The 27,861-nt window shown below is 48.5% G+C and overlaps 1 protein-coding gene across 1 annotated transcript in view; it reads right to left on the minus strand.

Moving 5' to 3' along the window:
• The window catches only part of LOC144123818 (neprilysin-3-like), a 42,301-nt gene extending 21,613 nt beyond the window's left edge, over positions 1-20,688 (minus strand). Inside the window, exons 1-3 of the mRNA XM_077656559.1 lie at positions 20,681-20,688; positions 19,620-19,749; positions 3,112-3,298 (exon numbers count right to left, since the gene is read on the minus strand). Coding sequence (XP_077512685.1) covers positions 3,112-3,298; positions 19,620-19,749; positions 20,681-20,688 — 325 coding nt within the window. The remainder of the gene's footprint in view (positions 1-3,111; positions 3,299-19,619; positions 19,750-20,680) is intronic.
• Positions 20,689-27,861: the final 7,173 nt, after the last annotated feature.

Genomic DNA, 27,861 nt, shown 5'->3' on the forward strand with positions numbered 1-27,861 from the left:
AGTTGCCATATGTATGCGCCTCTTGAAGCCTTGACGTCTAGGCCGCTTCACAGGTTGTGTCCATAGCTCTCCGTCTATGTTTTTCGTAGCGCTTCTGCCGTCAAAAAATTTGCGCTGATCCCTTTCGCAGATCACCATGATCGCAGCTTTCGGTTGCTCTTTTCTGAGTTTCCTGTGAACATTCAGCACGATTTTCTGAGCGCCACTGGAGAGAGCATTTCCACTGCTGTTCTTTTTCAACAACCCCCTCGCTATCGTTGCGCTGCCCTGGAGCGCCTGAGGCACACCTGATGACTACGCAGTCGATGAAGGCGAGCTCAATGAAGCAACCGGTGGAAAAGCAGATGCATAGCCATGCTGAGCGAGAAACTCTTCCTCAGGAATGACGTCCATGTTGGAAACAGAAATATATCTAAGCCTGTAATCTTTGAGCGCAGCTATTTAAAACGCAGTAAATGATAATGACAATTATAAATTAACTTTCATTGCAGAAAATTACAGTATATGCATTGTCGCACAAAATGTGGCAAATAATGATTTTGCCTCTTGTGAAGTTATGTGGCGCGCGCCGGGTTTTTGCGTCGCAAAAGTTTTATGCGAGCTCAATAAAGAAACAATCTTTCAACATTTCCTTCTAATAAGCCGGCCAAAACGTTAAAATATATGCCTGTATAATCTTCTTTTATGGTTATCTCTTTCTTTAGGTTAGAGGGGAGGCTTGAACAGCAGACTATTTTGCGGTCTCACAAAGGAACAGCGCCTTGCGGTAATAAGGGTAAGGGCGGATCTTCAGTACAAACGTAAGTTGTATCCTAGTGTACAGGGGCAGAAGTATACAACCCCCCGAAAAAATATTTCTGGCTACGGCACTACAAAAAGTACTCTATTCTTATTAAGTTATGTTCTTTCAATATTTGAGTCGATTTTCTTCGGTTTTTAACTACTACATTCGTATTCGATTCGGTAGCAAAGCGAATTCATTTGCATTCAGTTCAGTTTTGCACACTCCAAAAGGCTACACTTATCGTGACCGAGCCGCGAGAGACAGATATTCGAAATTCAGCGTCCCTACCGCTGTAATATATTTATGTCGCTATTCTCTTTACCGGCATTCATTGAAACCAAGGAAAGCATATGGGAATGTATTATTTTATTTGTGGTGTCAAAAAATGGCAAAAAATAGTATATTTTATGGCTGAACGATTGTTTAGAAAGCAAAAGCAAAACCCACATCCCGCCGATTGGATTCGAACCCAATAGCCAAACCAGGTTACCCGAAATAAATTCGGGTGCAGTCGGAAATAAATGAAGTGAGCCGACTTGATGCACAGGCAACAAAGGCCCGTGAAAGCAAGCGCGAACCTTGTTTTCGCCGGTAGCGCCAACGCCGCGTCATTTAAAAAAGGTGGGCGCTCCAGTCACCGTTTGTCACACCTACACGGTCTAGCTACCGCACCTGTACTTTAGATATATATGCTCAGCTTTTCGCCGTTTGCGTAGGCGTACATAAGCCCATCTTCGGGGAATTGCGGGTAAAAATGCACATTTGAGGACAAAACAGTGGAACTAGACCTCCTACATGGGAACCCAGCGTCTCCCGCCCCTCACAACGGTTTTGGAAAACGACCTGGAAGCTCTAATCATAGGCAACTGAGCTAGTCAGTAATGCATGGTAGAAAACGCACAACGCAAAACAGGAAGATTGAAGTAACGGATGCTTGCGGTGTCTGTTGTCTACTTCGTATTTTGTCTAAGTTTTTTTTGTACGGTGCTCTAATTAATAGGTTACCGCTCCGCTGGCCTAGCGGCTTCTGTGGCAACTCGGATACGTCTCTATTTCTTCACACAAGCAAGCAGTGATCATGCTGAAGCTGAACCTTGCGGGTTACGAAGTCATAAACGTGCAATGATTTTATACTTTGGCGAGAGCGCAGGTGTCGATGGCGCGGACGGCAAATTTGGAGGCGCGCCAAGACGTATTGGGGCCAGTAGCCGTACGACGTGTTTATCGACAGATAATTGCTCTCACACCATAGTTAATCGACAGACATTCGCGCTTCACGCTCGTTGCCGTCCTGTGAGGTTTTGCCATTAGTTAGTAAAATGATGGGCACCAAGATGTCGACTTCGCTCGGACAGAAAATAAACCTCATGTGACAGTTTATTTGCAGTGGTAAACGATGGTATCCTAGAACCACTACAGCTGCTGATTCAATAAAAAACAACAAACGCAGCTACAAATATTGTACCTGCCGTTTTTTTTCAACTAAATGACACATGTTACTCGCGGGCTTCTGACCACATGCTGACGGCTACTTGTAGCTGATTTTTCATCGCGCCGTGAAGCTATATGTTTTTTAAATACATGCAACCTAGCCTGAGATAAAGCAGCAGCAGGACGTCTCGTTTTTGCGCTACGCAGTATCTACTGCAAGAATATTTTTATTCTGCGGAATGCCAGCTCAAGCGGACGCGATTCCACCGCGCATGTGCTTAATGTAAACTGCTCTCAATCAGGTGGGCGTCTTTTGGTGCTTTAATGAAGTCTCCGTTCATGTTTTTTAGCTTTTGTCAGGACGCAACGTGCTGGTCCTTCGCCACGTGTTACAGCGGCCGGGAAATGGACCACAGTTTTGTGAGTGCAGGTTGCCCTTCAGGCTGCTTTCGCATTTTTGAATGCAGGTACCAGAAAATACCCTTGTTTGCAAGCGGTACCCAGGTCAAGAATCCAGAATAGTCTGGTAGCTGAGAGGTGCCTTGCTGCAGCAAATAAAGCGTCATGCGTGCGCATGGCGAGCGCTGGCAGGCACCAATTTAACTTCAGAAGAAGGCAAATAGAAAATCAATCGGTCAAGAAATAATGAATTAAGGTGTTAAATAAAGGCAATGGTAGAACTTGATTGCGATTTCAGATATTTCATTGGCCTTCAAATTCAGCCTGGATGCCCTCTAAGCTCGAACTTAATTTACGTCCGTGAACTCGCGGTAAGTTTATGACAAACTTCAGGCCGGGTCCACTACACCTCCTCACGTCTCGCCTAAAACCGTGGCTTGCTTGTTCGGGCACACAGGAACGATAGAAGGGTTCACCGAAGCATACACAACCACCACACTTGCCTATGTGGTCTCGTCCACTGAAGGCCTGCTGGAAACATCGCTGAGAAAGGTGCAGGTAGCGCCTATGCGATACGCCCAGCTCTTCACTCTCGTCGCCAATATCTGTCAGCAGCAGCTTTTTGAAGAATGACAGGTATACGCTGATCATCAGGTGGACGAAGCCACTTTTGGGTGAAAGCATCTGTAAAAAGAGGAAAGCAACAGAGAAACGGAATTCAGCAAGGGCTGAGAAGATTTGATGCTCCACCCAAGCTGAGGTCACCTGAACTGGCGATTGCCTCGAGCGCACAAAAGTAGGTGAAAAGTTGAGCCAAATGAGGATACTCACTGTGAGCAACGTTCATCAGTCATGAGTACAAAATTAATTTTGTTTTCATAGTGTGAAAACACTGACACGATCACAAACACTGACCAGGAATTTTGTCATCGTGCGTACGTTCACCGTTCACCGTACTTACGTAAGTACATACGATCTTGTGCCATTGCCTAGCAACCCCAGTTACTGTCCGAGTTACTCGGCTAAGCTCGGTTAGTAACGCGGGCAAGCTCGGGTAAATTCGGGGAAGCCTCACCCCAGCTGCGCGAGGGCTGCTCGCGGAGAGCAATATAGGTGGCACAATCGCTACCGGTGGCTGTGATAAAAACAGCCACCTGCCAGTGCTGTGGCGCATAGCTTATCCACTTTGTCACTCCGCTGATAATGGCATGAGGGCTCGCCGCCATCTATAAATAAGTACCGAATGATCAATTTTGCGTATATGAGAACTAACTCACTAAGATATCGCTTAATACCGTGAAAAGTGGAGCTCAATTGTCTCCTCCAATTGAAGAATTAACACCTGCTTTCGGACGTCTGCTCTAGCAACGTGATACCCCTACCAAATTTGTTTAGCCTTTAATTTGAGGTATTGGCTCCAGGGACCTTGCAGGCTTCCAAAAAATCAAGGAGTGGGCTGGAAATTTCGAGACTACGCTGTGGAATTCTGTGCTGTAGGCTTTTTTAGCATTATTATTTTTGTGTGGCATTTTGCGGGTGCGAAGGTGAGTTTACCTCATGCCGACAGCATATGATCTTTGCGAGAGAAGAAAGACGAACACCTTTACCAGGACAGTTATCCTGAGGCAAAGCAACCTTCCAGCCCCCTACTCTATGATGAAAGTAAGTTCTCTACTAAAAACAATTATCCGCCAAATTGTTTCAGTGTTCGACTTAAGATTGTTAACTGCGGGAGGTTCAAGTCTTTAGGTCGCTGTGCGGAGAAAACATGGAGAATAGCAAATCCAAACATCCGCGGATGTTCCGGAAACATGGATGATTGGATGGATGGATGGATGGATGGATGGATGGATGGATGGATGGATGGATGGATGGATGGATGGATGGATGGATGGATGGATGGATGGATGGATGGATGGGTGGGTGGATGGATGGATGGATGGATGGATGGATGGGTGGATGGATGGATGGGTGGATGGGTGGATGGATGGATGGGTGGATGGGTGGATGGGTGGATGGATGGATGGGTGGATGGATGGATGGATGGATGGATGGGTGGATGGGTGGATGGGTGGATGGATGGGTGGATGGATGGATGGATGGATGGATGGGTGGATGGGTGGATGGATGGATGGATGGATGGATGGACGGACGGACGGACGGGTGGGTGGGTGGGTGGATGGATGGATGGATGGATGGGTGGGTGGGTGGGTGAGTGGGTGGGTGGGTGGGTGGGTGGATGGATGGACGGACGGACGGATCGATGGATGGATGGATGGATGGAATATTATAGACATTTTCTTCGGCAATTTCGGGCTTAAATATCCTGTATGTTCCCAGTGCCGATTTCGTCAGCATCTCTTTTCCGCAGAGCCCTCTCTGTTTTTTAAACTTTTTTGTTAACAAATAATTGCCGATTTGACCCCCCTCCCGAATGCTGTCCTGATATTTGCTTGTCAATTCTCTAGTTAGCTTCCTCCATTTCGTGTCAACATTCCGAGAAGCGCCATCTACCGCATGGATTTTGCATTACTATACGATTCACAGGCACCCTCGCTATATCCGGTATATTTCTTTCTAATATTAGCTGAAACATATTATAAACGTGTGCACCACAACACGTCGAACGGCTTGACAGCATCCGGATGCTCTTGCGACAAACTGTTCGGCCGAAATGGCCATCTGAAGGTCGTCAGAATGCATAGTGTGATCGTTGGTGTGAATCGCACACATATTTTGAGCTCCATTTCAATTAGTAGTTTTGTCTTTGCGAACATGCCAAATAATTTGACGCCATTTCTAACATTCTGTGTCAAACGGATGGCCACCAAATTCTATACAAATGGCAATCCCAGAGGGTTCCCGCTTTGATGGCCGCTATACTGGCACGTATATAACAGATCAAAAATATAGGTGTCACTGTTGCTGTGTGATGTGTGTTTACGTGGTAAATTTGTGTTTACGTGCTTTGGTAAATTTTCCCTTCATTGCAGACAGACGCGTCCTTGAAAAACGCATAAGAGCTAACACACTCAAAAACCCTCAGTATTCGAGTGATTTATGCTTTCAAAGCATATGCCTTTGTTCGGACGTGCACCGAAATCAGTGCCGTAGAAATACCGATGTAATCGTGCAACACCACAACATCGCAGTTCATGGCTGTGGTATTCTCCAATGTTGGATATAATGCACTCTAGCCTTGTGGAACCGTGCTGTTGAACGATCCTTTCATTTCTGACAAAATTGTTCTAAAAGCTTTGAACCTTTTTCGAACGCACCGAAACGCACCTTTTACTTAGGCTATTATTTATTTGCCAGGCAACTTTTTAATGCTTCAACGAGAGTTAGATACCTGGGTGTGGATCATGCATGAGGACTGCGCAGCAAAGAGGACAATATCTATCTCCGAATAATTCTCTAATGAACAATAAAGTGAAATGCGTTTTCAGCGTTTTATCGGAGGTATAAAGGCATAAGATAGAATTACCACATTGACGTCTTTAAACGTCGACCGCTAGTCCAGTTTTTAAATTTTCTGAATTGGCATTGTGGCTGCAAACGCCAAGCGCCAAAAATTACTGTGAGCCACTGCTTCGATGATCGCCTTTATTCCAGGACAGCCTGGCCCCTACCGCGCCAATCCTCCGAACAAATGGGAGCGATGGCGCTGATAAGTATATACAGGTAAAAGAAGTATAGGTTCGAACAACGCGCTCACACAAATACCGCTGGCAAGAAAGAGGCCACCCTGGCTGCTGTTCAGGTGGTAGAGGAGCGATGGCCGTATGGCTTCATGCTTGATGCGAGAACGACCTGTTCTGAGCGGCGGCCACGATAGGCACTGGTGTGGGAACGGGCAACACGGTAGTTGACGGGAGACGTTTGTTGTGATACCATGGAAAGCCCACTGAAGTGATGAAGAAGCTTCTCATACAAGCCAGGGGTGCAAATAGGTGTCCAAAGGAGAACTACGTCACAGTTTTAAAGGAGACAGTATGACGGGGCTGGTCGTAATAACATTTCCGTTCTTGCTGGGCGACTTCAGTGTTGACGCGCGAGAGTTGACGACAGTGGCCGTACGAGAAGCAAAGTTCGCCCTGTGACGTGGAGTGAGAGACTGGGGCGGAGGAAAAAGTGTTGTCGATTACAAAGTAAGGTTAGCGGCCGTTAACCAAGAAGAAATGGTGTAGCCAGTGTTACGCTGAATTGTGGAATTATATGCAAAGGTGACGAAGGGCAAAATGTTCTACCAGTTCTTATGGTCGAGACTGATCTACATGGATATCATGATGGATCACGTGCGGTGAAAACGCTCGATGAGGCCATTGGTCTTAGGATGATAGCTGGAGGATGTCTTGTGGATGATGCTGATTTCGCGAAGTACCTCCTCAAGTAATTGCGAAAGAAACGTCTTCCCACGGTCGCTGACCAGGATACGAGGAGCACCATGACTCAAGATTACTGCTCCTAGGAAGAAGTCGGTGATTTCAGAAGCGGCACCGGATCGTAGAGCGGCTGTTTAAGCGTACCGTGTCAGATTGTGAATGGCAGTGACAACCAAGCACAGGTGGTCAAGGAAGAGGTTGCAGGAGCCAGCAGGAAGAGATGTTAACCGTTTACGATGCTGGCAAGAGGGACAAGATGATGTGTACTTGGCGACGCTTGTAGAATGGCCGGGCCAGAAGTAGCGGCTCTTGATAGGGCCGTACGCTTTGTGGTGACCTAAAGGACCGGCAGTGACGTCGTCGTGGTAAACCTCTGAAACTCGATGACGAAGGGTGCGATGAAAAACGGGAACCCACCAGTGACCTGTATGGGGGTAATTATCGCGGTAAAGTATTCCATGCTGCAATCCGAGCTGGCGGAGCTGAAATAGTAAGTTACTGTTGGGCGCCGCTGATTGACCGAGGAGACGAGCGATGACTGTTCGGCAGCAGGGGTCGGCCAACTTCAGGGCCGGGAAATAAGTGTAGATATCCAGCGGAGCCACAGCGATGGGCGCAGCATCCAGATGATGAGCGGAAGGCGGACGTGGAGTCAGAGTGTAGAGGAGGTCACGGGTGGAATTGCGGAAGCAGAAGGCAATGAGCAGTGAGATAAGGCGTTCGCGTCGAGATGTTTTTGCCAGATTTTTTTTGATAGCGTTGATTATTGCCTCTGGGCATAAGAGGGGTTAGGAAGAAAAGGGAAAAGAAAGTAAAGAAAAGAGTGGGTGGGTGTTAAATAAAGCAGGAAAGATGTGCCGATCTAATGAAGGGGAAGGGGGAGCGGTGATGTGGCCCCTGCGTCCAATTAATGTATGAGGACGGGTTGTCTGGGTGGAGACCCGCTGCTGCCAGGTGGCGAATTCTAGTTGGCTTCAGTGCCGGGCAATCCCACAACAAGTGGTGAATGTCAGCCTCAGTGTCTTGTGAGTTGCAGACTGGACATCCTGGGCGGGTATACAAGTGGCGAAATTGAGGCCACGTCCGAGTAACGGCAGGAGTGAGGGCAACTCCTACCCGGATCCTCCGGAGCACAACCTCCCCTGCACGGGTAAGACCGCGGGGGAGGGTTATAGCACACGGAGGGACGGGAGCACGTGTGCGGCGCCGGAGGTGTTCCTTACTTGTGAGTAGGAGGGTAGCATCATCCATAGTGAGGAATTGAGGCATTAACGTGGGTAGGGTTGGCAAGCGGGTTGCAGAATCAGCAGATCTTTGTGAATTGAGTAGGTCACGTGGGACCCACTCAATTCGAATGGCTTGCGGGAAGCGAGCCGCCAGGCCATGTATATTCTGGCACATTTCTGGGCTGCGCCTGATGCGTCGGAGTAGACGAATTGCTTGAAGGGCGTCAGTACGCATGATAATGTGGGCTGTAGGGCGCAAGGTAACTGCGACTACAGAGCGAAGCGCACCTTGCATGACAAGCAGGTCAGCACAGAAGGAAGTAGGGGGTTCCGCAAATCGAAACCAGGCGCCGTCTTCTTAAGTGCAGGCTGGCAGGGACAGTAAAGTGCAGTCGTCGTTACACAGCCCTGGATATTGGCATCAACATATATAATAATTGAGCCGTGGGGTAGGTGGTTGTCTTGTTCCGCGATCCGCTCGCGAAGGGACGATGCCGCATTTATTTATTTATTAATACTGCAATCCCAGGAAGGGATTTTCGCAGGGTGAGCATACAGAAAATAGGTAAGTACAAATATTAAGAAAAAAAGTACACAGGCCACAAATTATTAACAAGCAACAAAACACAACAGCAAAAATGAAAGGCTCAATGACGTAACACAACAAAAAAGTACACTAAGGTTTGGGGCATATAAATACACTACTATCAAGTCATCAGTGAACATGGACAACAGGGGATTAATTGAATGAAGAAAGAGCACCAAAACGATCACAATATTAAATTCAGTTCAAAAATGGGAACCGGGAATGCATGACAGAGGACATTATTGTGCACTGAGGTTGCCGATGAATGATGTTACAGATAGCTGTAAGACATCGTCGTTAGTAAGTTGATTCCACTCCGTTGCTGTTCGCGGAAAAAAAGAATATTTAAAGCAGTTATTACGCTGGGTGAAAGGGGTGATTGTAAGATTGTGACGTTGTCAAGGTGAGGTTGGGCGACGTAGATCGGTAGGTTTGTTGTCGCTCAACTGCACAAAGTACCATGGAGGAAGAACTGACGGTGGCGGCGGCAGTATTGTGTGTGATGAAGAAAAGGTCCGGAGTGCTCGCGGTGAATGCAAAAGGGTAGACTTAAGGCTACGAGCATCACGGCCCTGCTGCACCAACTCGTCAAGGGTATTTACCTGAGCATTTTCTTGAAGTGCCACGATCGGCGTAATGTGTGGAAGGCAAGTAATAACTCTCATTGCCTCTCGATTGACAGCTTCCAGACGATCCCACTGAGCTCTGGTTAAGTATTGGAACTGTGCTTGGTAAATGAGGCGCGGTTGCAAAACCGCTTTCACCAAATTTCGTGCGACAAGGGAGCGAGCGCCGCCGGTTTTGAGAGCAATACGTCTGATTAGGCCCAAAGTCTGCAACGCCTGCTTTTTAGCCTGAAGAAGCCAGGCAGTACCCGTTGCGGACTGATGTATCGACAAACCCCGAATTTTCAATGTCGAAGATTCTTGAACTGGGGTTCCAGATAGTTGGAGATGGATTGGCGTGGCAGCAAGTTTACGGCGCCCCCAGCGGTTGGCCACTGACATGAACGTAGTTTTGCTCACTGAAAGCTGATGGCCGACAGACATAGCGTAATTGGCGGTAATATCTAAGGTTGACTGTAGGTCCGCCGCTTGAGTTAGCAGGTCATGGTGAGTGCTCCATACCGTGATATCATCAGCGTACAGTAAGAACTTAACGTCAGGGACATAATGTAAGCGCCATGCAAGAGGAATGAAGGCAATATTGAACAGTGTTGGTGACAGCACCTAGCCTATGGGTACACCACGAACAGATTGAAATGATCCTATGGAGTCACCACTGAAGCGTATGGCAAATCGTCTGCCTTCAAGGAAGGTTTTTATAAAATAGCATACTCGAAGAGGGAAATGCAGCATGTCAATAGAATCAAAATAGCAGCACGACTTATATTATCGTAAGCCTTTTCGATATCCATGGCGAGGACGGTACGTACACAGTGGCTGCGAGTTGATGACAGAACTTGCGACGCCAAGACAGCCAAACCATCTTCAGTGCCGATGAATGGACGTAAGCCAATTCGGGCGGGGTGGTAGAAACCGTGGTGCTCCAGCCACCACGACAATCGTGTGGCTAACATTTTTTCTGTCAGCTTGCACAGTGTTGATGTTAGAGAAATACGCCTGAAGTTGCCAAGATCCGTCGGTGGCTTCCCGGCTTTCGAAATTGGGATCACAGTGGCTAATTTCCAGGTCTCAGGCACAGAGCCGTTTAGCCTTACTGTGTTAATGGTGTCGAGAAGTTGAAGGAGGACAGCACAACTCATGTTCTTGTACACCTCATATGGAATGGCATCCGGACCGGGCGATGTCTTTCGTTTGGTCTCATCTATTGCTGCAAGCAGCTCAGGCATGGTAAAAAGAGACGCAATGCTCTCGGAATCTGGTGCTGATGGCAGTGTATTTACGTGAGCTGGAATCCCTGCCAAGTTAGACTGGTTAGCTGAGGGGGCAATACATCATATTTTGGAAAGATTTTCCGGGCCGCTTCTCTGGCGAAATCATCAGGAGACAAGTTAGCTCCGAAGCATGTGGTGGTAGCTGCGTCGGGGCGACGGTGACCGTGTTCCATTGGATGGAAAGTTCGCCATAGAGATGGATTCGACGACTTCGCAGAAAACTGCTCACACCACGCATGCCAATGCATTCGTGATAGGTCGCGTTCGTACTTGCGAGCCTTGGCAGTAATATAATTCAGTCTTATGCGTGCCTGTGCAGATGTGGGATCACGTGACGCTGCCAGCTCACCCTGTCGGCGAGAAGCCCCCAAGATTAGCAGACCGATATCCGAAACCGGTCGATAAATGTCTGCCCAGGTGCAGGTGGTAGCCCTGTTTAACGCGCATTGTATGCGGTCAACAAGCGATGGTGACGACTCTGCAGGGAGATCCTGGAGAATAGCATGGAAACAATCCCAGTTGACCACCGTGCACTTGCGGCGTAACCGGCGAGCACGTGATGGATGGACACCGACGAATATAGGGTGGTGGTCACTACCCCAACAGTCAGGCTCAAGGTGCCACGAGGGAGTGCTGGGGCCAGACCACCACGTCAGATCAGGAGCATAGGTGGCACTGTGACTGTGACGCATAGCCCGCGTTGCTGAACTGGGGTGATTTAGAAGAATAAACAACGAATCGGCGAAGGCATCCCGCACACGCCTGCCGCGGGGGCTCGAAGTTGGGTACCCCCAGTCTGGGTGTGGGGCGTTGAAGTCACCTCCGACTAATATCGGACACCCGGGGTATCTCCTTACCATCCCAGATTAATTCCATCCCAGATTACCATCCCAGATGACCATCCCAGATTAATTCGGGAGGGAGCGTCACCCGATGGTCTTACGTAGAAGGATACTACCACAGCAATTGCTTTCGGTAATTTTACAGCAACTGCAACTACCTCCTGATACGAGGTGCACGAAGTTTCTAGAGAGAGGCACACGTGGGGGAAACTCTTCTTAACGTACACGGCCGCCTTTCCCGGAGGGGAAGCTTTGTGCACACGATGGTCGTTCATCGAAGGTGACGCGTAACCACTGAAGCCCGGAATTGCTGGCAATGCATCGGTCTCCTGCAGTAACATGGCCCACACCTGGAGCTTGTGCGAGCGAAGACGGGTTTTGAGCTCTCCCACTTTAGTGGAGAGGCTTCTACAGTTCCACTGGAGCACACCAGGAAAGCCGGAACGCGCCATCTTCGGTTAGTAGTCCGAGCGTTGCAAGAGAACAGATGTCAGGTTGGATAACTGGGTAACTATGAAGCGGAGCAGGGACACCGCAGAGTTATTTGGCAATGTAGCAGGTACTCTGGGAGGAGCGGTGAAAGGAGCTGGTGGGCAGTACATGCTCGGGGCTGATTCATCATTTCTAGTGGCAGTGCCAGATCCTGCTGCATGTCTAAGGCGGGCAAGCAGTTCCCGGTGTTGTCGGAGCCTTGAGACCTCTGCCAAAAGGCGTGCAATTTGGTCATCAACTGCTACCATGTCATCGTTGAGAGGTTCCGGGATGCTACGCTGTTTTGTAGCCTGCTGATGTCGGCAGCCTTTACGCACTTTATCGCTATTAGTCTGCTTGGTAGCAGATTCATGCGTGTGCAACATGGGAAGTTCGGGCCACTCGTCATCATCTGACTGGAGAGTTCCAAACCGGTTGGAAGTCTGCACAAGGGGCGTATTCACAATCTGAGTCATTTGTTTAGATACCCACGACGAATCCTTTCTGTTGCCTTTTGCTTTGTGGGCAAGTGGGTGATGTGATCTCGTGGTCGTCAGTTTTGCAGAGGCCACATCTTTACGCCGCTGCGCCTTCTAACGCAGGTTCCACTTGAGTTGTGAAAGGGCAGGATCAACGCATACGGCCAGGTCTGAAGCAACTGTAGCAGTAGACGGCGGTTGGTTTGTATGGCCGAGTTCATAAAATGCAGCCATAATAGTAAAAGCAGGCCGGCGGTGTTGGTGGGCCTTGCAGGGTGGCGATGCATGAGCGCCCTTTTCCCATGTAACGTGCCTGGATAACTCGGTGAGTGGGACAATAAGGCTCACGCTGAAGGGCGGCCTGGTCCTCACTAACATCGACGTTGTAGACAACACAACGTTGCAAGTCGGATCCATCAACCAGGTACACCTGTATCGGTACCGAGACCTTGCTGCTAACTGTAATGCACTGTAGCGTTTGCAGACGTTCCACGGCAGCTAAGGTCGGGAGCCACACAGCAATGGTATTGGACTTCTTTCTGGCCGTAAAGCCGCGAAAACCTTTCGTTCCGAGACATGCATCCAGATTTGCCTGCAGAATTCTGGTCGGTGTATCTGTAAGGCTTTTCGTTGCCAGAGATTTGATAGTGGCTTTGTAACTCACTGGGCCGTGGGTATACACAAATGGGCGGTCTGTGGTTAGGCAGGAACGTTTGCCCTGTGAACCGCCGCTGGCCAAAGAGGAACCCGTAGTAGCGTCTCCCGAAGGGCGCTTTTGAGGAGAGCGGAGGGCTGGCGGCCCGATTGGCGAGGCTGATGACAGGTCCATTGGAGTGCTCAACGTGCCATGTGGCTGAGCAGCCGTATCAGTGTTCCGTCCAGAGGGTAAAGCACTCACGAGCTGTTGTACATCTGGAGAAGGCAGGGCAGGCGCCGTATCTGATGAAAAAAAGGCACGATTTTCGAGGTCCGGCTCATGCTCAGTGGTCTGTTGTACTGGCGGGAATGCCACCGAGGCAAGCGGCGCAGGCGGAGCTACCCCCGCCAGCACGTTACCGGAGGCGCTAGGCCTAGCCTCGGCGCGCAGTTCAGGTCCAGGAATAATTGCGTGACATATGCTGTGTGAGATGCAACCAGGCGGCAATTGGGCGTCCGAAGCCTCCTCGCATGGCGTGAATTCAGTTCGTTTGCTATAGGGAACGTGGTTACGCGGCAGGCGAGATTTCCACAAGAGCGATGTGAAGGCACCTTAACAAGGACACTTCGTCTTCCTCTACCCTGTCAGATTTGCCAGTGATAGCAAACGTATACTCTTGAAGGCAGAGCACCCAACGACCCAAGCGACCGGGTAAGTTTTTTAACCTTGAACAGCCAACTCAGTGCGTGGTGATCTGTAACTATGGTGAAATGGCGACCGTACAAGTAGGGGTGAAATTTTTCTATAGAACAAATAACACCGAGACGTGCTTGCTCTGTTACTGAGTAGTTACTCTCGGCTGTAGTAAGGGAACGGCTGCCGTATGGAACAATTTCCTCTTCAGACGTAGCGGAGCGCTGCAAAAGGACGGCGCCGATGCCTTGTCCACTGGCGTAAGTGTGAAGAATTGTAGGCGCTTCCTCACCAAACTGGCGAAGCGCGGTAGGCGTCGTCACTGCTTGCTTGAGGGCATGGAAGGCCTCTTCACACTCAGGGGACCATAAATAAAACGCTTCAGAAGTCAAGAATTTTTGTAATGGGGCCGAAAAATTCCATATGAAACGGCGGAAGTAGGACTCCAAGGAACTCCAAACCAAGGAATCTGCGGAGATCTTTCTGGCGTTCGGCCTGAGGAATATTTAAAACAAGTGCAATTTTATCGGGGTCGGGCTGGATTCCTGCCTTGCTAACATGACCTAGAACTTTGATGATTTTGCTGGCAAAGGAAAACTTCATGGTACTGAGCTTAAAACTGGCGTGTGCAAGGGACATAAGAACTTCGTTGCGACGGTGTAAGTGCTGAGCGAATTCCGACTAAAATACGATTAAATTGTGGGGATAGCAAAGGCATGTCTTCTATTTGATACCCCGTAGCACAGTGTCGATAATGCGGTCAAACGTGGCAGGAGCGTTGAACAATCCGAAAGGCACCGCGTTGAACTCATAGAGACCTTCGGGGGTAGCAAAGGCAGTCTTGTGCTTGTCAGGTTCGCACATGGGAACTAGCCAGTATCCTCAGCCACGGTCAAGCCTGGAGAATTATTCAGCTCCTCGGAGGCAGTCCAATGCGTCGACGATGGCTGATAGGCCTACAAGCCAATATTGAGCTTTCCACGTCTCATGCAATCGGCGGCACCGTATGGCCTATTTTGGTGGGCCTTGGCTCTGGCCCTGCATCACGGGCATGGGACTCGCAGCTGTTTTTTCTTCCTTTTTTCGTTTTGCTTTTTTATTTTATTTTTCTTTTCATTCGTTTTCTTTTTGTTCTTGCGGTTATATTTTTCCGTTTTTATCTATTTAGTTAGTTTTAATTCCCCTCGCAGTTATATTTTTTGTCTCTACCTTTTTCTCATTTATTTGGCTTCACTTTCCCCATTTTTATATGCACCTTGTGCTTTCTGAAGCCTATTTATCTCATTTTTTTCTCCTTTCCATGTTTCGTCTCTTCTTCCTCCCTACAGATCCCCGCCACTTCGCTCCTCCTGGCAACCTGCGATCGCGTCTAAAGCTCGTGGGCATGCTGAACCCAACAATGCCTCCTTCGTAATTAATTATTCTTTTCGGGCCCTTCTGCCCAACACCTAACCTTTGCCTGGCCGTCATTTGTGCCTTTTTAATTGTTTTTTCTTAAATTTTCTCTTGGGCATTGGCCCCTTTTTATTTTCAATATATTTTGCCTGCGATAACCTCTTCTTCGGTGCAGGCTTCCTCTCACATTTTTTTTGTTTTTTGTACTTGAGTGTCTCAAAATTAAAGTGTTATCTTGTTAAGGGCTCGGTAATCCACACAAAAATGAGCTGAGCCATATTTTTTTCAAATGATAACAGGAGAGAACCTGGAGCTCGTGGATGGCCGTATGTCTGATGTAATTTTGAGTACTGATGACGAAACGCGTTACGGACTGCGACAAATAGCAAAATCATTCGTTTCGATGCCGTAGGTCGTGACTGAGGTCTGGCTAAAATTTGAGGTGCAAACATCAAAAGATTCTTTGTGTTTCAAAAGGACTGCTAGGAAGGCTGTCGACTGCTCAGATGTAAGGCCAGTGCTGATGCGGCGGCGAGCGCGGAGGGGGCGCATAAGGTGGCGGTGGCGCACTGGAGAGGGTCTTGAAGGAGACAATGTGCCCATAAAAAAATAAAGCCAACATTCGCACGTTTTGGTAGTAATACGGGCTGGCCTGTAGTGTTTAAACCGCGAGAACCGCGCGACCACGTGTGAAACAGGTGAAGCAAGGGGCAAGAACGATGCCGTCGGAGGTACACCTTGGAGCTGGCATAACTAAGGCATCACCATCGAAAGCGTAATCCAAGGTAACGATGACGAACTCTTCCCGTCGAGGGTGCAGCAAAAAGTGAACTGCAGCGAGCACATGCCGGGGTGAACTGTCATAAGCAGAGGCTAGCTAGGTGTCGACACTGTGGATGAGGCTTTCGAGGCAAGATAAGAGGGCGGACGCCAACGACAAGAAGTCCCAGTCAAAAATCAGGTGATGAATACACGAGGATAGCACGAAAAATTGGATATAGTGGCGCTGGTTATCGATGAGAACAGGCGCTGTACGTTGCGCCGTGGGATTGACGAGATTTCCATTGGCACTGCGGGGTGGGGGATTGCTGTTTGAGCACGTACTTTGCGCAGGCGGGAACACAGGGTAATATGCATCGCGGGAGTAAGGCGCCAGTGTCGATGAGGGCCTAAACGCACACACCTTCGATAATTACGCGAAACATTATCGAAGGGCAGCCAGGAGGAATTGCACAGTTCGTACACAAAGCAGCTTTCCCCTAAAGTCTGCTTATTTTTTTCCCCCGGGCATGGAGCGAAAGATGACGAAGCGGGATGGAGAGGTGAGGTTAGGCGGAGAGGCGAAGGGGAGCGGCATCTAGTAGGACCAGATGGATGAGAGGCTTCTTGCGTTTGCATAGGTTAAGCACAAGGACGGGAAATGCTGAATACATGACGGCAGGAGCATCAGGCGGACGCATATAGGCACGCTCGCAGGGCGCCTAACCTCGTTGCTCGTCTTGCTGGCGCCGACAGAAGACACGGGAAATGTGAACACGTATCCCGCAGTAGTAGCACACAGGATGAGGGGAGTGCCAGGGTCGCATATTACGGGGCTGTGAAGAATATGGTGCCACAGTAGCCACATGACCACAAATAGGTGGTGGTCAAGGCGGAGGAGATTGGGCAGCTGGGTGCGAAGCAATCTTGGCGTAGGTGGGCGTGCGACCGTCGGGGTTACACGCGGGGGGGGGGGGGGGGGTTGACGGCGCAAGTGAAAGCAGCTAGTTCACCTTTGATGATGCTTCGTAAATCCGCTGTGGCAGGTGGGAGATTTGAGTTTGGCGGCACTTGAGTGGCCTGGCCAGACAGCTCCTACCGTATAAGCGCACGGATAATAGAACGTAGGTTCCCATCAAAGAAGGCACCGCCATCGGTGAGGTCTTGCTGGAGGCGGCATGACAGCCGCTCATCCAGGCGTTTACAGGTGGAAGTAATGGTAGACACAGTAGCGGGGTTCGGGGCCAGCAAGGTGTTAAATGGGATGGTGCCTATGCCCTTCAGAATGTGGCGAACGTGCTCCGATTCTGGCTTATCATCATTCACCCGACGGCAAAGGGCGAGGACGTCCTCGATATGAGACGTATGGGACTCGCCAGGTTGCTGCATACGAGCAGCGAGCTTCTTTTTAAAAAGCTCAGGCCGCTTAGAAGGCGTGTCGAAGATCTTACGCAGCTGCTCTGTGAAAGTGCGCCAGTCGGAGATGTCCTCGTGATTCAAGAACCACGCTTTTGCGACGTCATCAAGTAGAAAACGACTTTGAGCAACTTGTGTTAGTCTTGCCAGCAGTTAAAAGCACTGACGTGGTCGCAATTATACAGCCAGTGCTCAACATCGTCTCCACGAAGTCCGGAAAAGATCTGGAGATCGCGCTGGCGACTGGTAACTTTCAAGGCCAGAGTAGCCGCTGCAGCGGGCGTAGAAGGAGGGGGTGGCCGGGTTCCGTTGCCCCCATTTACACTTGAGGGCTGTGGACGCAAACGAAGGCCAGAACGGAGCTACAGGAAGGACGATAAACTGGTTGAAAGCGAAAGGTTGGGAAGAGGAACGGCACCCTCGCCACTTCTGAGCCAACGCTTCGATGAAGGTCTTTATTCTAGGACAGCCTGACCCTAAGCGCGCGATCCTTCGAACAAATGCGAATGATGGCGATGATGAGTATATACAGGTGAAAGAAGTTCGAGCAACGCGCTCACTATGCCCTTTTTAAGATTCCATTAGCTGTCTTTGCAAGTTGAACATTTATAAAATGTCCTCGCTGCGCGTAGTATTGTCGCCGAAATAACATCTTCTACATCTTAAAATACAGACACTGCGTCCATATTTTCTGCATTAAAAATGTGAGCGGCGTTATTTTATCTATGTGCAACGCCGGAAGACCAACTTGACTAGGTATGAAAGCAAATTTTTCACCTTCGCCACTATGAGATTCCACTCATTTAGGAAAAAGGCTTGCCTTCAGCGCTGACTGCCTTCAATTCACCAATATAACCCTGCTCCCCCAAAACAAAAAAATAAATGTTCACTAGAGGAATTTATCTCTAGTAAGCATGTCTTAATTAAGGTCTATAATGCACATAATGTCCGACTTCCTCAACAAACCACATGCAGTGACCCCTGGTTACTTGCCTCTCCCAGTTTACAAAATATCTATTAAGTGTAAAGAAAGTGACCTGGTAAAGTAAGTTTCCACGCAAAGGGAGGTACATAGCTTTGTGTCGCCAGACTGAGACATGTAATCTGTCCGGTGGTTAGCGCTGCCGCCACGTGGTAATAGGGCATTTCCGTTCATCTCACAAATATAGCACTGCAGTGCCATCTCTACAGTTGGTCACATCATAGAGAGCACGTTGGATTACTCTAGAATTCCCCTTAGTAGCATTTGTCAAGGCGCACTTTCACTGGCAGCTAAGGGCTGACAGCGGGGTGAGCTGGAACCGCAGTGTTTCGTAATCTGTCATGCAGAACAGCATTATACACTCCTGACACGGCGCGCCGATATGAAACAGGCAGCGTTCTATCCTCCAAGAGCAACTCTTCTTGACATCACAGGTTTTGACATAAGATTGTTACCTGTTATATCAAAAGAGACGCAATCTCATTACCTGCTGCCTTTAAGAGATGGTCATAAGAAATAGAAATAGTAACCTTTACACAAGCAAAATACATCATCACCGCAAAATGGCCAGCTTTTTTCTGCACAAAAATTGTCCTTGAGCCAAGATTGCAAACACTGCTTAACAAGTTCTATTTTTTTTTGTTACGTTGCCTTAAGTGAACGCTGCGCATACGCATTTTATAGCTTTAATTTCCCGAAATATAAATTTAAGAAATTTCTCGAAAACTACAGCTAACAATTTTTGGCGCTTAACACAGCGGCGTCTTTTGTAAGCCACAGGTTGCGTTTTGTTAACAAATGTTCAAAAACACAATGTGCAACGCACAGAGTGAGAACAAAACCAAGGCACAGATTTAAATGGGACGAGCAATCAACGGCTTCAAGTTTCTGAATACATTGAATTATGAGGCAAAAGGTTGTAGATATGCGAAGCAAGATTATTTTCTCCAGAGCGATTCGTTAACGTACAAACAGCTTTCGACTATGCTAAGCCCAGTGCGGATAGCCCTCCCATCTTCTGAAGCTTGCAACGCTTACATCTACCAAAAACCTTCATATCTCTCGTCTTGAATGTCAATGCAAGAAAAGTTCAGAAAACCGCAGCATTTCACTGTGACCACAGTCGTGCGATTTCTTACAAGCTATGCAGTGACTTTCGGTGGCATAGGGTCGCGAACTCTAATATCCCGGTGACAAATATCTCAGCTCTCACGAGCGGCAATTTTCACAAACTCACGGGCCAGCTCTTCTCCTTGCCGCAGACGAACATGTAGAAGTTGTCGCATGGCTGCCTTTTCAGGTCCAGAGAGCTGCTGATGTCGGCTACCCAGTCGATGCAGTGAGGTTGCCAGCAACCAACTAAGGTCCTGCAGCAACGGAGAGTCCGAGCAGAGCAACCTTATGAATCAAGACATCGTCCCTTCAACTAGCGCTTCCGTGCACATGTGCAGATCAATATTTACACTTTAATTTCGAACATCTGAAGTAATTACAACGTCTGGAACAGTAGCAATACTCGTGTCACTAGAACCAAGCATGAAACCCAGGTGCGGTATAGCCGACAGGACTTAGCGGTGGTATAACCACCGAAAAGTAAAAGCTCGAAGAAAAAGAATCGCAGTGCAGGGATAAAAGGGTGTACAAGATTTTGGGGTCCGCAGAGCAAAGACACGTGCGTCGCGACACTGTGCGCCTGCCTCGACTTACGACGTTACTAGCAATCATACTTCGCTGCTTTTCAACATAGCCTCGGAAGTGCCCTTCAGAAACCTGCGGCGGAATGCTATGTACCTCGCATACTATTTGTATCATCCCGTCTACACGAAGAGCATACACGCACAAGTACAGGGCGCTTCAGCAGTTGTACATTTTTCAGAAAGCTCTTTACGAGCAGTTCGGCGTAGTTTCTGTTATTATTAGTATACCAAGAAAAGGAATTGCTGCGCCTAAAGTAATAAAACTAAATGTACAGACGCTAAGTCCTCTACTTTGAGTCTTATGTAGTGTAGTAAAAGAAATATCGAAGACGCAAAATATTACTAAAGCCGGAATCAGCAAGATCAGCACAATTATCGCGCATCTTATGTATGATAGTTTTATTCAAGAGTAAACGACATCGCATAAGGCAAATTTAACTCAATTGTTTGACTTGCAAGTCTGCCTGGGACACAATATATAATTTTACTTACTACAAAAGTAAGCCGTTCAACATTATTTCCCACTTTTTGCTCGGCGTTTAATTTGACGCATACCACATACAAAATCTTCGGGGCCAAAAGAGAAGATTGGCTGGCGTACCTAATCATAGTGGGAGCAGCCCAGCAGCAGGCCAGCGTGCACACGGTAGCGACGGACACCTTGAGGGCGTACTTGCTCCACACAGGCTGGCGCAAAAAGGCTACGGGATTCCTCTGCCTGTGCTTCGCCTTGAGCCGCCTTCGCGGAACGCCGGTGGCCGTCGGTCCAGTTTGTGGCTGGGAGGGGGCTGCCGCTGTGACCTCGGTCGCAGCAACTAAACCGGGCGCCTGGGGTAGCTCGGGGGCTTCAACCAATGGGGCGACCTCGTCGTCTGTACCACTGCTTAGCATGACGTACTCTGCGCCGGTCCTGCCAGGCAGTGAGACGGTAGCTGAGGGCAACGAAAGGCGCCTAATGCTTGTTTCAATACAAGTAGATGCATTTCTTGAAGTGAAAGGTGAACTGAAGAGGTTATGAAATTCGAATATTTTGGTGGAGCCGAATGTGTGAAAATTGCTGGTAATGTGTGCGAAATCGTTTTTTTGCTAGCATTAGAACTCGTGATGTAATCTCCGAATAAAGGATTATGGGTGTTCTCTGCTTCTCTGCAGTGCGGGGCGACAGGCAGAGGCCACAGTGATGACGTCACGTTCAGCGGCGCTAAATTTCTGGCGGAGAAACGGTGGTTTCAAGGAACCAAACGAATGCTATCGAAGCAGAACCTCAAGAAACATAGGCGGCATCGGATGATGCACGGCAGTTTGTATGCGAAGGCAGCGCTCATCTCAAATTTCGGTAAGAATGACGTCACCAATAGTTTACGCGCACTGGTCCAAAGCTCCGAGCAAAAATCTGAACATCGTCGCAGTCTTAATCAAGTGATTACGTAACCATTTTATAACGTAAGGAAAAACTAATTTGCATGCTTTCCCGGGAAGCTTCGTACACTGAAGTTATTGAATAATCTCGAGATGTCAAAAACAATTTCACCTTGCCTTTAACATCCCGCCGCGGTGGCTCAGTGGTTAAGTACGCTCGGCTACTGATCTGGAGTTCCCGGTATCGAACCTGACCGCGGCGGCCGCGTTTCGATGGAGGCGAAACGCTAAAGCGCCCGTGTGCTGTGCGATGTCAGAGCATGTTAAAGATCCTCAACTCGTCGAAATTATTCGGGAGCCCTACAGTACGGCACCTTTCTTTCTTTCTTCTTTCACTCCCTCCTTTATCCATTTCCTTATGGCGCGGTTCAGGTGTCAGCCGAGATGCGAGACAGATACTGCGCCATTTCCTTTCCCTAAACACCAATTTTCAATTTTCTCGTTAAGCTAGTGGGATTCTACGGCGGGCGCTCGAAGCGAGCGGACGCGTTTTTAAGCTCTCTGCTCCTTCAAACGCTGGGCCTAAGGCTTCGCGGCGCTGCGGGCTCGACACTCGGGCTTGACATCCCGTCTGTTCTTCGTCAGGCAGTTACACGCAGTGACCGAACGCTCCGCGAGTTCTACCTTGAACAATTAACAACTGGACGCCACACTCCAGTTGCAGCCAACGCAGTGCTGTGCGCGTGTGTGATTTGATTCCTCTAAAATGAACTAATCACGCGCACAACCTGGACAGATTTCATATTGTGTAAATAGTTTGCACATATTACTTCTCCCACTATCCTCTCTTCCTGTCCCCTCAACTCTTTCATTTCATTTCGCCATTCTGCCTGCTATCCTTTATTTCCGCTGCCCAAGCTCAGGTGCTTCAGTATCGATGGCAGATGCCGGGGCTAGCAAAAATCTTTTCTCTCCTTTTTACTATTATTTTAATAAAAAAAACCACTAAAGAAAGCTAGTGAAACACAGAAGTGGCAAGTTAGCGAACACGGTCGCCTTTGTGCCGTATGGGTTTCATGTGCGCGTCCTGTGATCACCTTACGCAATCTTTTGTAGTATATTTTGTGGAAACCTTTTCCCCCCTCGATTTCGACGCGGCCAGCCATCTCCATTGGTGTGCGTCGAGACAACACCGGCTGGGCGAGGAGTCGAGGAGAGAAGTCTCCCTCATGGGGGAATAGGAACGGCGACGGGAGCGCCACCTCGTAGGTTACGCGGAATTCTGCGGGACCGGAGAGAGTCTCTTCGGTACCCGGCCAGCGTCACGAGAAGTTGTAACCGCACGCTCTCGTCTCCTTTCGCGACGGGCACACGGGGATTCGTTGTACCTTGCGTCTGGATGTCTAGTTCCAGGCAGCGAAGCGAGCGCAGCAAACGCGCGCTCTGGTCGCCTTCCCAAGCAAATGCTAGGGAATGGCTTTGCCCCAAGAATGCGGCGCGCACGGGGAAACCCGGCCGCCATTGTCGGCGCATACAAACGTTCGCCGCCGATACCTCCGAAGTCGCACTCCTGCCCCAGTCGGAAAGCTGGAAGTCCCTCTTACGTAGCCTTTAATTTCCGAGCAATGCGTCGTTGATGTTTTGCAGCTAGCTGGCCCGCTCTGTGTATTAATTGCAAGTGTAATACGTAGCATATGAGTGTTCACGCATTGTCGCCCCCTCCCTCTGTTTCACTCCAGCACGAACCCTTCCGCGGTTAGCGAGCGGGAACGCTGCATCCGCGTAGGGGGGTGCGGGCGGTGTGAAAGGCTTTGTCCCTCCATATTTACACAATTTTAACGCAAACCGTTAAAGGCCCCGTTCACCAGAATATCCGGTGTTGGAGCTGTCGGTGTTGTGAGTGGAAAATCACGGACATGTCCCTCGCAGTTAGTCCCCAGGGACCAACCTAGGAAGCAAGTGGGCCACCTAGGTCACGAGACCTTGCGCCGTCATCACAAGCTGCCCACCGGATAGTGAGAAAACTGGCAACATTGGCAGTTAAAATGATGATTGATCGCTCGGGAAGGGCAGTCTTGGCCGCAGAATGCCTACCGCTGGGGGCACCTGCCATCGCAAGGCAGTGGCGCAGCGCTTAACCGCTGTACCACTGCGCAATGAGGGTATGAAGACTCCCAGGGATCTATGAATGTAGAGGGTGTCCTCATACACTCACTACAAATACGCTCATTACGCTCTCAGGCCATAGCCTTAATGCGGAGTTTTAATGTCCCCTCCAATTCTTTCACTTACGAAGCAGGCAAATGTATTTCTGAGCTGAAATTCTTTTGGAATTCCGAGTGACAATGATGCGTACAGTCAAGGCGAAACCAAAGTAAGCTAGAGAGCTTGTCATCGTGTAAGCCGGCCTGAATTGGCATTCGAGCTTGACACGCTAAAGAAAATTCGAGGACGCTTAAGCTTCGTCTTTAAGAGTGGGATGCGACAACGTGTTGCAGCGTTGCCAAGAAGTCCACGGAACGCCATCGCCCGTTCGGCGCGACCCGCCGCGGTGGCTCAGTGGTTAGGGCGCTCGACTACTGATCCGGTGTTCCCGGGTTCGAACCCGACCGCGGCGGCTGCGTTTTTATGGAGGAAAAACGCTAAGGCGCCCGTGTGCTGTGCGAAGTTAGTGCACGTTAAAGATCCCCAGGTGGTCGAAATTATTCCGGAGCCCTCCACTACGGCACCTCTTTTTTCTTTCTTCTTTCACTCCCTCCTTTATCCCTTCCCTTACGGCGCAGTTCAGGTGTCCAACGATATATGAGACAGATACTGCGCAATTTCCTTTCCCCGAAAACCAATTATTAATTATTATTATTCGGCGCGACGCCTTGCCTGTTGGACAATTTAAGGAAAGGAGATGACTCCGGTCTCATATATCTCGGTGGGCACCCGTAGAGCACCGTAAGAGAATGATAATAATAATAATAATTTTGAGGAAATTTTTGAGGTTTTTGAGGAAAGGAGATGGCGCAGTATCTGCCTCATATATCGTTGGATACCTGAACCGCACCGTAAACTAAGGGATAAAGGAGGGAGTGAAAGAAGAAGGTAAGAGAGAGGTGCCGTACTGGAGGGCTACTGGAATAATTTGGACCACCTGGGGACCTTTAACGTGCACTGATATCGCACAGCTCACGGGCGCCTTAGCGTTTTGCCTCCATAAACACGCAGCCGCCGCGGTCGAGTTCGAGAGAAGGAAAATGAAATGAAAATTCGTTTTAAGGAAAGGAAATGACGGCTGTATCGCATATCTCGATAGACACCTGCACCGCACTTAAGCTAAGGAATATTTTTGACAAGTGGTGCCGACAGCTACAACTATGCTGCGACGTCGATGGCGTTTTGAGCGAACGAGCTGTATACGCTGTCGCGTAATAAGCCATGGCGATTGTACGCAGGCGCGAAAGAAAATAACCTTTCGGTGGCGTTCTGACTCGCTGGCATTTTTTATAGCTGTTGCCGATGAATAAAGAAAGATTTGAGCTCCATTTAGGGTCTATTGCCTGTACATATGAAGGGGGCTGGAGAAGGGTCACGCCAGGATATGCGACGGACGAATCGTGTGGAATAAACTAATGGCGAAATGAGACGTGGTGGGCTCCGTGAGAGAGCTCCAGTGCCTCACCTGAGCAGGAATGAGTAGGAGCCGAAGCCTTGACGTATAGTAGTTCAAATCAGTGTAGTTTGACTGGAGTCGATGGAACCAAGCGCAGCACAGAACAGTCGCTTCTTCTTCTGTCTCGTTGCAGAGGCGACTATCCTCGTGACTATGCTCCGCGTGGAAGCATTGTTCTTGGGTAAACGTGATCATGAGCACTAGTGCGATATTTTGATCGCAGCGGGCTTTTTTTTCCATTGCATCTCTCTGTACATATACACATTGGCTGAAATATTTTTATTTTTTGCATCCAGTTTTGCTCAAAATGCCTCCCCACTGGCGCAACAGCAAGATCACAAAGCACATAATGCAGTTCTGCGATGGATGGCGGAAAAGGGACGAAGTGAGGAAAAAGAACAATTAAAAATCCAAGCAGGAGTATAGGCAAAATTTAAACAAATCTCTTCCAAATCATCGTATCCAGAAGCCAGTATAGATTCATGGGACGCCACAAGAATTCTCCAGTACGTCCCCTCACTACTTCAACAATGTTACCACCACATAAGGCTCAGGAAACCATGGGGCGTATTTCTCAGGGATTGGCGTTACGCTTCCAGAGGCAGAGAAACGTCCTTTTGTGCACAATCACAGCCTCTGCGGAATATCCCGAGGTTGACGCATCTGAGCTCCTCTCACTCCTGGCAATGTTGCATCCTGCAGCTCCAGGACAAGACGGTGTCACAGTTGGTATGATTAAAATTTTAGCCCAGGATTTTACTAGCCACCTATTAGATACTGTCAAAGCTTCGTTGGTATTGCTTGGATTCCAGGCATTTGAAAGATAGCGAAAACTATTTTATTGATGAAAGATGCAGGGAAAGCGTATGCCTTAGATAATATTTGACCAATAGCGCTAACTTCAAATTTAATCAAATTAATAGAAAGAACAATGCATAGTTGCTTCGCAAAACATGTTGGTGACATTAATGATGTCAGCTCAGCCTAGACTGGCTTTCGTCGTGGATTGTCCGCGCATGTGGACCGAGAAAGTAGAACCCGGCCCCCAATACGCAGAAGGGAAGTTTCAGCTTTGGTGTCTCCTGATGTAGCAAAGGCCTATGACAGTGCAGAACATACTATTTTACTTAACAGACTTGCTCAGTTACATCCTCCATCCTACATTTATGCGTGGATATCTGAATTTCTGACGGACAGGTAGTTTTACATCGCAGAGAGAACCCAATGTTCTAATACAAAATATTAGACAAGAGGTGTGCAGCAAGGATCGGTGCAATCACAGCTGCATTTTAATATTTTGCTCAGTGACATCCCCATGCCTCCCGATATAAAACTTTTAGTGTATGCAGATGGCACAGTTTCTTTCTCCTCGGTCAGGGATATCGATTCCCTTTAGCAAATTCTGCAGAGATATTTGGATGCTCTTGGAGTATCGGTGCACGGTGCTAATTTAACCCTGAATGTTGACAAATGCGGCGTTTTGGTATTTCTTCCAGACACGCCTTTTCACAGTTAATTAGTTCATCGCTCTTACCAGATTCCACAAGTGCAATTCGTTAAATATATAGGTGTTACTTACCATCTGACATTAGATTGGAGTCTTCATATAAAGAAAATGTGTTTAAAGGAGAACGCGCTCTAGGTCGGCTGACACGAATCGCCGATAAAGAGTTCCGGATCTGCCGTCACACATTATTGTTACAAAGCCTATGTAAGACTTATACTTGAATTTCGTTCCATTCTGTTCTCTGGTAGTGCAAACTGCAAGATTCAACCCTTAATCCTACTGGAAAAGCGCGCTCTGTGTCTCGGCCCTGGTCTCCCAAAATCAGCTTCAAACGCCCTGCTTTATCTGGAAGCTAGCATTTCTGATCTAAATTCCCGCCTTGAAATACTCACGGTGCGAACTTTCCTCATGTTGGTGGACCCGGTGACTGATGTCAGTAGTCCTATTTTTGTGTCTCATCTGGCCTTATTCTTTTCTCATCATTGGCCGAGGTATCAAATGCCACAAATCACAAACCTTTTAACACAAATTGGTGTTGATCTCAGTTCTTTGCAGCGGGTTGATGGCACGCCGTCAGCTGTGGAATTCAATTTTGACCACATCTTTCCCTCTCATGCGATACACATGCCCACAAACATTTTGAACGGTCGTCTTTCTGATCACATAGAGGAATACCCCCCTCATACAGTACTGCTTTCTGCCGACGTCTTTTATCAGCTGCCAAAAAGGTGCAGTTCGCATCTTTTCGCAGGATTTGGCCTGGAGGTATTCTTTCCGCATCGCTCATTATATTCCTCTATTCTTTGCAGTGTTTCGGTTCTTAGATTGGCCCTGCACATAATTTCAAATCAAGTGTTATATGTTATCATCCTCGCTTATTGTTTGTCAGTTTTAAGCCTCCCTTCAAACTTCACAAAACAATTTTTGAACCGTATTATGAGAGTTTTCTTCCATGCAATATGAAGGAGGTGCGTTTTGTCTGGTCACTGGCCATGCAGGTATTCATTCAAACGAGCTGGCTTATTACTTAGCAAGGTCGGCCCTTGACGGGTCAGTGACACATCCCGTCCCGAATTTCTGTCTGCTGGCGATTTCCATGTTTCCCCGGTTCCAACACATATCAGGCAGGTTGCGTGATTCCTTACCAAATACAATTGATTATAAGCACTTAGCATGTAATTAGAACTTCCGTTCGTGTAAAACCAGGCTGTGTGAGGTATCAGTGACGTAGCTGCGGTGCAAGAGTCCCAGTTTA

This window comes from Amblyomma americanum, chromosome 3, assembly GCF_052857255.1.
Source record: "Amblyomma americanum isolate KBUSLIRL-KWMA chromosome 3, ASM5285725v1, whole genome shotgun sequence".
In the NCBI taxonomy this organism is placed as follows: Eukaryota; Metazoa; Arthropoda; class Arachnida; order Ixodida; family Ixodidae; genus Amblyomma; species Amblyomma americanum.